Below are 10,940 nucleotides of genomic sequence, written 5' to 3'. Positions count from 1 at the left end.
AAACTAGGAAGTAGAAATTCCAAGGACGCCCCGCTCTACTTCGCCATCGGGGAAGAAAGCAGCGGAGTTCTCTCTCATCCTCCTCCTCCTCCGCCGACAAGAGGCAAGCACCGGAGCCTGTGAAGAAAAACCAAGCGACCCGGCCGAGCGCAAAAAAACTTCCGAACATAGAAAAAAGTGGCCCGCACCGCGCTCACTGCACCCCGCAACTCCACCGGCTGCGCGCCCGTTTGTCGTCTGCTCGAAAAGCCTCGATGCCAGGGCGGTGGCACGGCACTCCCTGATTGGCCAGCAGTCTTGTCCCGCGCGCTGCCCGTAGCTACCGTAGCGCCAGAGGGTGGCGTTCACCGGAAACGCGTAAACACGCCGGAGATCAACGGCACTCGACGACGCGTGCTTTTGAGCAGTGTGCCGCCGCGCCGTCTGTTCGGATTTTCGACCGTGGCTCCGCCAACTCTCGGTGAAGTCGTGCTCGAACCCGTGATGGGCGTTAGGGGCGACGGTGTGGTGATGCGTGCGTCACTTGCGTGCAGCAAATCCGCTGGATGAGAAAGTTTTTTGGGTGAGTTGGGATGCCTTCGAAAGTGGCGCCCGCCGGTTCAACGCCATTGCTGCTGCTGTCCTGAAGACGGAGGAGAGAGCAGAGCAAAGCATGGCTTCAGTGGTGCGCCTTGTGGAACTCGGCTCGTCAATTATCGCCTCCGGTGATAATTGATCCTGGCGAGTGGTGAATCCAGCGACGTCGGATCGGCCGGCAGTGGGTCCGGCCAGTGTTGACAAGCTCCGTTTGTGTTTGTGGAAAGCGCGCGCGCGCACTCTCCCCAAGCATGTTGTCGTCGTCGTCTGGCTCGTCGAAGGAGAACCAACTCTTCCAAGCCGTCCGCAATGAGGATATTCCGGCGATCCTTCGGACTCTGTCTAAGAAGAAGGGCCTGAGGACACCTAAAAGTGAGTTGCACTTTGTTGTCTCGTTCGTTGCTCACCGTTGGTGAGAAAACCGGGCGCGCGGACGCGCTCCTGCTGCCGTCCGTCTGCTCTTCTGTTGTTTGTCAAATTGTCACGTTAGTGCTACTCTGACCTTAAGCTTTCGTGCAACGTTGAAATAAACGTTATGTGAGACAGTTTTGCTAAAACCGGAATTGTATGGTTTTTACAAGGTTACCGCTGAACGCTTACTCCAGGTGCAGTGTTTTTATTTTTGGTTGGTACGTATTTGTTTACTATTGTTATCTGTCTCCCAATGGAGTAGTAGAGATTAACGGCTTTTGTTGTTATGGTGGTGAAGCTGTCACACCAGTTCCACCGAACAATCGCTCGCGAGCGACGTTCACCTCGCTAAAGGAGTGCGCGAACTGGGCTCGCGTGCTTCTCGAGCAGCTGCTTTTGTTTCCACGTAACGGTTCGGCGCCCTTCGCTGGTGAATACAAGTGGGTTTTGTATCCGGAAGCGTCAGGAGGGCGCGCTTTACAACGGAACATTCAGCACCATCATGTTCGCTGGCGTTGTACGCTTGCGCGTTGCGCTTTGTTTTACCGCGGTGCATATAGTGGCCAGCCTTACGTAGGACCATATTGGACGCTACTGGACATTTCCTAACTTTATACTTCTGGTAACCGTCAGCGGATTCAGTCTTGCTGTGGGATGTGTCATTGTGTGTCCTTTCGTAACTCTATGAGAATCGAGTAAATAAGCACTCTACGGGTGGCCATAACACGGAACAAGCTCTGGTGGGAAGTGAATCCGTGATGGGCGTGGGTGCGCCTCTCTTCCGGAGTAGTGTGCTGCAGATATGACTCGCTCATCCAGGTAAGCAGCTTGGATCGAGCGGGGACCTTAAGCAGAAAGTTTCGAGACATCATGTAGTCTTCAGACACGGGTGGATTAGATCTGGCAGCTCCGTTGGAAAACCGGCTTGTTGTTATCCTGGCGGTCAGTGGCACATATCCATATTGGGAGGCAAACATCATCTAGGCGTTTTTTTTTGTTTTTTTTCAAGAGTAGTAGAAGGAACAGAACTGAAGTATTAGTACGAAATATTGTGTAATACATTGTGCAATATATAAGATACTGCAGAGACGAGTCTCGCAATATAGGCATGCAGGCAGCCGCACGCGGTCTTCGTTTGCATCTTGCTTCCATGGAAACGCGGTCGGGATTCGATCCCACGACCTCGGGATCGGCAATCAAACGCCACTGTCGACGATGGAAGAGAACAGAACCGTGGTTTAGCGTAGCCGTGCTTTTACAATCATAAGTAATCTTCATTCCGTCGGCTGCGCTTCTCATGATCCTCTCATCTCTGTTCTGGGCACCTCTCACATGCCACGCACGTCCGTGCGACTTGGTTACAGCGGGGATTTATAGCTGTAGGTCTGATGGTTCTTCATATAAATGAATAGCTTTTTACGTCTACATGCTAATGATTGTGCGCGATATAATAGGGAGCACAATCCGAGGGGTTGCTGATGTAGGGGGTAGAAATGTGCTCGAACGAGGACAGGCTGACTGCTCCTGTTAACGGGCTTCAAGAGTTTCTGCGTAAACCCTCTTAAGGTATTAGGTGGTGTCATTTGTGTTTTCTCATTTGATTCGTAAGTGCAGTAAATGCGTGGGTTAACTGTCTTCCCGATGCATCGAGGCCTTTTCGACTTCCCTATTGCAATTGCTTTTATTTATGGGGCTGCCGTTGGCACTGCACACGAGCCCAGAAGCAATTCCACCTTTACTGCGTTTTTATCTACCTTTTTTTTTTTCTTGCTAGAAGATCCGGCAGGAAGAGTGGTAGAATTGGACCGAGTCTCAGAAAGAACCTCGTTAATGAACGAGGTTTTTTCTGAGACTCGGTCTTCCTACCACTCTTCCTTCTGGATCAGCATCAAGGTGCGAATGCCGTCTCGTGTCTTGAGAGGCGGTTAAGAGTTATCGACACTTAATTGTGCTTTTCCCGTGGATTCGGTGACTAATAATGTCATGGCGGTCTTTCAACTATGAGCCACTCTCGGGAGTATAGGCGAAGCCGTCCCATCTCGAAGTAACTGAACACAAATACGTATATAAGGCACGAAAGTATACTATTCTTGCAACCAGATCTAAAAAAAGAATTACGAGGGACTTTAGCGACTAAAGTAGTGAAAGGCGAAAGCCTGAGTGCCGCATTCTGCTACGCACAGGCACAAATTAATTAATTAGTCAACTAATTATTTATTGAGCAGTAATTAATTAATCACTAATTAGTTAATTACCTTCTCAATTACAAAATAATTAGTCAGCCATTAATTCGTAATTGGTCATTGATTGACATGACATATGGCCATATAAGGCACGCATTCGCGCATACTGTGGTGGTGCTCTGTGATTGGTCGAGGCCTCTATGACTTCATCCCGCCTCGGCCAATCAGAGCCGCCGCAAAAGCGGGACACATTTTGTCCACGACAGCATAAGCCATTAAAGGCTTTCGCCTTAAAAAACAAGAGCGACGATGTGAAATATTTACCCAATCGGCTATCAAGACATTGGATTTTCTTCTGTAGCATCTGATCGCTAACGACAGCCTCGGTCGCGCGGGCATTTCCAAATAGCACTGCAGAGGGCGGCTTCCATCTTTTCCAGTGTGAACATTTGTTGACTGTGCAATGGCGATGTTGAGCATTTTTTTCTCACTGCTATTTAGAATAAGCGCAGCATTTGACTTGGCAAGGCTAACAACCAAGATTACTTTCCGTTCATTTTCGCGCTGCACGGGCATATTCAGAGGCCTGCTTGCAACTCGCAGATCTGGCGCTTCACAGGGGCATTCAACTCGTTATTTTGCGCTTCACGACGCCCGTTTTAAGACTAAAAACAACCTTTACTCATGTGCGATAAAATCAGTGGTGTCCTTGCTTTATATTCGTCGAAGTAAAAACTTGCGCAAATGTCAACTGGACTTTTTGTGCATCACTGATGAGTGGTGTCCATACCAGCGATGCTTGTGGCTTTCGCGCCATAATGCAGTGTCCATCATTGCCCGAAAAGCGGGTTTCCATATTTTCTAAGCTTAAGAACACAGAAAACGCCTGGTCCTTGCAAACAAACAAAAAAGTCCATTAATCGCGACTTTCTGTAATTGCGACGCCCATGTTAACGAGGTATAAAATAACATGTAAGGGAGTAAAAAGGGAGTAGCGTGTCCGCTAGCTCGCTCCCTATTGGAGCGGGGTGTTCTTTTGAAACCCTAGGGTAGATTTTCGCACACTAAATAAACATAATTCTATACTGCTTGCAACAAGAGGTATATTTTCGTCCTAAACAACATTCATTTGATGCAATTAGCAATCGCAGAAGATATTTAACTGTCGTTCTAGAATCTAGCTGTTAGCAATCAGAAGAGATTTAAATCTCGGTTGTAATCTCAGTAACTGTGACAGTTTCCCATGTTTTGAAGTTGGACTCTACCTCCGCTGCCGACCATAGATATTCCGCAAATTTATTGGCCTGCATATTTAACTTCTGAAATAGGTATACGCTAGAGGACATTCTACTCCATTTTTACGCCCTTATAGGGTTATTTGCGTTTAGTATGTATACGTGTGTGCAATACTCTCTGTAGCTGTTTCTTTATAGTATTGTACCGTGCGCTACGCTGTGCGGAGTTCCGCATACGTGACGTCAGAGAGAGAGTGACTGCAGACACATGACCGGGTAATCAGTCTGGCAGTTATCTCGCTTAATGAGCTGTACGCTGAGGTGCAGCCATCTGTGTTTACCTTTTAGCGGTCGCTTGTAAGCTTGCACCGGATGACTTTATTCGGGGCTGCGCGAAGGGAGCCAGGCTTAGATATTGAAAGCTAGTCATGGGTGCGAAGGGAGCGCGGAAGAAAACTTGAGAGAAAGAGAGAGAAAAAAACAAGCATCAAGAAAGGAGACACAGACGTCTATGTTTAGCCCTTTTACCCCTGTCTCTGCATCGGGCCTCGCGAAGCAGTGGCTCTGCTCTGGCTGGAGTGTACGGACTCCTGAGACACCCTCCCGCCTTCTTTCCTCTTTACGGTGTGTGGATGCTCGCGCGATCCCCGAAGCTGACGCCGGTCTCGAACCCCGACACAAGGCGCGCCGCAGTCTAAAATAAAATCCTCTTCCTTCGCGCTCGAAAAAGAGGGAGAGAGAGAGGACGCAATAAATGGACTTGTGTTGTGTAGTTTCTGTTGGCCTTTTTTGCGTTCTTACCGGCGGGTACCCTTTTTGGCTCCGTCGTGTTGGCGGCGGTGGGGCAGCCAGTCACTTGTTTGGTGCGCGCTCTCAGACAACGGCAGCTGAGCAATCGTCTTCCCGGCGAGCCGCGGGCGCAGTGTGTATCTTTTCACCTGGGCCTGAATAATGTGACGAGTCTATTTTTATTTTACAATGTGTGGAAAGAAAAGCGGGATAGACTCTGAGTGGAATCATTATACCTGCTCCGGTCGTAGGAAGTGTCTCAGGCGAGGTAATTATTTAGGAAGTCCTGCGAAAGTGAGTCGGTGGAATGCGAAAGGGACAATCCTCGAACGGTGGACGCGTACTAAAGGCGCCGCAAGCATTCTTCTTTGTACCACTGCACGTTAGCTTGCATTTCGTCATGAGACCTAGTGAGGAAGCCTTCACTACGAATCCAATTCAACTGGCCCAAATTTCCGACCTGCTGCAATGCAGAGACTTCACAAGTTCTTTCTCAGACCTGAAAAATAGTTTCTGTCTAGTGGTGGATACTATACGCTCTAAACACGAATTACCTTCTATGGGTGTAAAAGAGGAGTATCATATATATTCCTTAGCGCGCTTCCTGTTGTGGGCATAGTATGCTCCTGATGACTAATTCCTAGTGTAGATATCGATGTAGCGTGGAATACTATACTGTCGCTAATGGAGGCGTATTTCCATTTCAAATCATATTATTTGATGCGGTTAACAATGAAATGGGGACCTTTATTCGCGGCGCTAGAGGTCGTGGTAGATCATTGCGATGGTATTAAAACCCGGGTACAATCTTCGTAACCGCACGAACTTTGTGTTTTGAAGCGAGTATCTGCTTCCGCGGCCGACCATATATGTATTTTATATTTTTAGCAATGAAAATCTACCCCATGGCTTGAGGAGAATGCTCTGCCCCTTTTAGGGAGTGCGTTAGGGGACATGTCTTCTTTTTACTCCTTTATAAGTTAATTTTCAAGGTGCATAGTATATCGCCTATTCACATGGCGGTTTAGCATCAGAACTTTACCTTTTTTTTCTTTTTTTTTTTTGCGAGATTCTTGTTTGCCCATGCATGTCGCCGCTGTGGCTTAGTGGATGGGAACTCGGCTGCTGAATCGGAGGACCTGAGTTCACTTTCGGCCGCGGGGGCCGCATTTCGATGCAGGCGAGGCTCAAAAGGGGCCCCTAATTGGGCTTTGCGGTGTCAGCGCCCGTTAAAGAGCGCCAGGTTGGTAAAAATTAATTCGGAATTAATCCATTTATTGTCTGAATGGCTCGAAGCCGCAAGGGATTGAATTGCGCTCTAACAAGCTTTCTGAATCGGGAGGCATGCAAACTCCGGACGGTGGATCGAACTCTGGAGGTCCTGCGTGGGACTTTGGTTTTGGCTTTAGATGGGTGGTGCTGGTGGCGCAGCTAGCCGAGGATGGACACCCGACCTGCGCTGGGAAGGAAAGGTAATGGCGCTGAAAACGAGCGAGGAGGAAAAAGGTGCAGGTGTCTATGCAGCTGGGAGCCTCAGATTCGATGCCGTTTAGCTATGGGCTTTGCAGGGGATTATGAATATTAGTTGGGGAGGGGAAGGGAAGGGGTGAGGGTTCGTACTTGCTTTTTCACCAACGATAGGAGCGCTGCATTGTCTTCATCTCTTCCCGTGGTTCCGCAGCGATAACGCTTGGGTCAAGGGACTTAAGCGTTCCGCATTCTCCTTCTCTCCAGGCCCCTCTTTTTTTTTTTTTTTTTGGTCTTCCCTTTCTTCCTCTTCCTTAAGCTTGGCAAAAGCTTCGTCAGCCATGTCAAGCCACATACACAGATACGGATGGGGGAAAGAGCAACGCTTGCAGGTTTATTGCTCCGAGGAAGCGTTTCTGCAACACATTTTTTTTTTTTTTTTTGGCGCTGGAGTCAAAACCCAAGCCGGCACAAAGTCCACTTTCAGGCTTTCCTGTGGCATCTTAAAAATTCTGGACAAAGAAAGAGCAGACACGTGCACAGGCGATCCTGATGTCTACTCTAGTTCTAATATAGTACAACTAGATTGGTTTGGTTTAGTTTTATGGGCTTTAACGTCCCAAAGCGACTCAGGCTATGAGAGACGCTGTAGTGGAGGACTCCGGAAATTTCGACCACCTGGGGTTCTTTTTAACGTGCACTGACATCGCACAGCACACGGGCACCTTGCTTTTCGCCTCCATCGAAAAGCGGCCGCCGAGGCCGGGATTCGATCCCGCATCCTTGGGAACAATAGTCGAGCGCCGTAACCACTGCGCCACCCGCATAGTAATCCAACCGTAGAAAAGAACTTTAGACATCGATAGAACTCTATAGTACTACTAGAGTTCTATCGATGTCTAAAGTTCTCTTCTACGGTCGGATACAACCCAAGAGCGCCGCGGCGAATGCCTCTCGGTGCATACACCTGTCGCTACGGCCTTTTTTTTTTTTTGTTTTTTTTTCTCCCCGGTTATTCCCTGTTATCTACCCGCGTTCTCGTGTCGCGACGACAGGCAGTTGCTGCAGAACTCAGCAAAGTTTTGATCGAAATTAGGCGGGCGCATAGAGCTTCTTTAAGTGTACGGCTATTTTTGTGTGTAGCCGCACTGATAAACCCCCATTAACCTCGCAACGGCGAGGCATAGAGCTTATAGGAAGCTTAGCGACCGGTGCGCAAATGACGGGTTATGCTGGAAAAAACGCCGGTTGCGCCTATTTCTTTCGCCGTATCGCGGAACCTTTACCCCCCAATCAGCCGCCACCATAACACTGTGATGCCGCAAAAAAACTTCGTTTTCTTGTTGTTTTTTTTCTCGCGCCACCGGCGGAGAGCTAAAAGAGTTTGCTGCACAGAGTGGATAAAAGGGGTAAAACGAAGAAAACGTGGGAGAAGGCGAGACGGTAGCAGAAACTCATTGCGAACCTCGCAGGGAGTGTTTATCGATAGTTGCGGGATGGAGGCGGGTAAGGGGAAATGGACCGAGACAACTGAAAAACACGAAGACTCGTCGTTACTGGCAGACGCCCATCGTGCTTTTCGTTCTTACGTGGTCACTACACTGCGACCTCAATGGAAGCAGTCTGTATCGCGTAAGAGGCAATATGGTTTAACGTAACGATATGGTTTATAGCCGCTTTCTTTAAGCACGTCTTTAAACTGCGCGCTGCGTATGACTCAACGAGACTGGATGAAGTTTCATCTGGTGCGTGTTCATGACTGAAGACAGGGTGTCCTCCCTACCCTTCCCCGCGTACGTGCTTTTGTGTTCGCTGCTGCGAAGTCGTCGACTATGCTAAAAAATCCTCGTGCGACGAGCTCAGATCGGACGCCGTGGGAGCGTTTGGGGCACTTCCTTTTAGATTGCTGCCGTGATTCCTTGACAACTTTGCTGTGCTTTCAGAGAAGCTGGGGGCGGGCTATTGGACAGTTTTGTCGAGAGGTGGTATACTTATAGATGCATGCAGTTAAAGTGCCTCATTGAACGTCTCTCCAGTACCGAGGCGCTGTGCAGGTGTAGTTAGGGAAGCATGAAACTCAGCCTCCTCAAAAGTTCACTGGCCTTCATAGTGACATCTTCCTGCAACTCTGCGAGGCTAAGCAGTTGCTGGCAGCTGCCGTTGTTTGGAGTCAGCACCATCTACCGCTTGTGTGCTAATACAGCGACTTTTTTTCTTTTTTTTTTTTCGCCTGTGGATGTCAGTATGCTCCATCCATGAAATTGTCTGGGCCACACTTAGCATGGTTGGCTCTCTAACATCGCTCTAAAAATAAATTAATATCATACGATCGTCATCGACTCATCTGCAACATTACCAGGCATGGCAGGCAGTGTGTTTTGATTCTGTTTGCGTTTGTGCTGGTGATTATATTTGAAATTTGTATTTGAGCATCTGAGCTGCGGTAGGATAGCCGCTTATTCAGATTCTTCGCGATCCGTCACACACTTCCCCCTTAACTTTCGCTAAAACCACATATAAAACAACCATCTACGGCACTTAGCCACGTAGCAGTCCCGGAAAACTGGGCCTTCCTTCGATGTCTTCCGCGCGTCGTTCTGTTGGAAACATCGAGCGGTCCGTGCTTTTAAGCACTTCGGGTACCGGGCTTGGTCGGAGCTTCGCCATGGCTTCCAACCATTTATGCCGGGGTCCCGCGGGGATCGCACCGAGAATGAGCGCAGGGCGTATAGTAGGACGGGGGCCCGCCTTGGCTGTGCGCAGTTTTGATGACTCCCAGCTATGAAGTCTCTCCTCTCGCGGGAGCCGCAGCTGGCTGCCGCCGCGCTGTCTTCTTCACAACCCTCGCGGAGTCGCTGTCTTCTTCTTTTCTCCTCCTCCTTCCCCGGTGATGTTTAGCTCGAAGCCAAGATAAATACAAATCGCCGCAGTGGGTCGTAAAAAACACACGCGCGCGCCACAGATGGTTCCTCCCCCGTATAGTATACGGTGCGTCCTGGGGGCGCCCCGTGAACGGTTCTTTTATTTCGCAGTCGGGGCCCGGCCGAAAAGGGGTGCAACGCGGCGGCATCGTTCGGGCCCTCGTCGTCTGCAGCAGCCCGGGTTTTCCTTCATTCTTCCTTTTTTTTTCTTCGTCGTCTGCTTACTCCGAAGACTGGAGTGCGGGCTGTGGCTGCAAAGATGACTTCGTCGGCGAAATCGTGAGAGCGGAATGCCAAGCAGCCGCCCTGGCGACAACTCTCCGAGACCAGCGCCACGCGTCGAGCTGTGTTGACACATTATTAGCGTAATTGGTGGTTGTTGTCTCTTACTCGCGAGGAGAGGGAGAATAAACTTTTTTTTTTCTTTTCTGTTTCTGCAGCTCGATTGCGCGAGTGGTTTCGCTTTTTTGCTTGCGGAAGTGGATTTTCCTTTTTATTTATATATACTTGTGATTTCTCTTTTGGTGGCGTCCGGCTTGAGAAATTTCTTGGCTTTCCTTTGCGGAGGGACTGAGTTGCATCGAATAATCGAAGAAGAGGCGCCGTTTGGAGCAGAGTTGTTCAGTGCTTACTTATTGCGAAACTCTTGGCAGACATCTGGGCTTGGCTTCTGGCCAATTTTCGGAAGTTGGGAAACGAAAGAGGCGCCATCTTTGAGCGTGAAATGAAACTGTCGATGGCGCCCTGTAACTGTTCCTAATTGCCATGCGGCCCTGTTTTGAGCAGCTCGCCCGGGTGCCACATTTGGCAAGGCAGCGTTTTTTCTTTTCTTTTTTTGCACAGCAGACTGCAAGTCTTCCAGCAGTCACTTGGGTATTAATGATACTCAGCAGTTATCAGATGTGTGATAGAGCAGGGACCAGCAAGGAGCTGCTTTTATCGCTATACGTTTCGTGCTTACTCCTTTGTCAGCAATTAGCTTCAGTGTTGTTGTTGTTTTTTTTCTAGCTATTTGCGTTGAATGTTATATTAATAGACCAACAAAATTCGCTATCGCAGTGTGTGGTGCACAGTGGCATTAAATTTACTACGCGGATAGCAATCAAGACGTGGAATGGGAAAGCTTTCATCAGTGTTTTCACCGATATGTGACAGTTCCTTTCCCGTTGGCAAAGCAGCCATGTATGCCTCGAACTCGATGGTGTAAATAGCGCCCGTGTGGAGGCTACCAACAAGTCACTGACGAAATCGCCTCCGCAGGCGGACCCACCACGTTAGTCAGCGTCATTGCGTGAGGTTGATATAGACGGATGAATGAGGGGAACGTGACGGCTGGCCCCTAGTGTGGGGAATTCTCG

General features: G+C 49.1%; 1 protein-coding gene across 1 annotated transcript in view; it reads left to right on the top strand.

Moving 5' to 3' along the window:
• The first annotated feature begins 371 nt into the window (after nt 1-371).
• Nucleotides 372-10,940, top strand: part of LOC146189672 (caskin-1-like) — a 316,774-nt gene continuing 306,205 nt past the window's right edge. Inside the window, exon 1 of the mRNA XM_084604441.1 lies at nt 372-948. Coding sequence (XP_084460567.1) covers nt 828-948 — 121 coding nt within the window. The 5' untranslated portion in view covers nt 372-827. The remainder of the gene's footprint in view (nt 949-10,940) is intronic.

Source organism: Amblyomma maculatum, chromosome 5 (genome assembly GCF_055883805.1).
Source record: "Amblyomma maculatum isolate TAMU_Amacu chromosome 5, ASM5588380v1, whole genome shotgun sequence".
Taxonomy (NCBI): domain Eukaryota; kingdom Metazoa; phylum Arthropoda; class Arachnida; order Ixodida; family Ixodidae; genus Amblyomma; species Amblyomma maculatum.
This window is presented reverse-complemented; position numbering and strand designations above follow the sequence as displayed.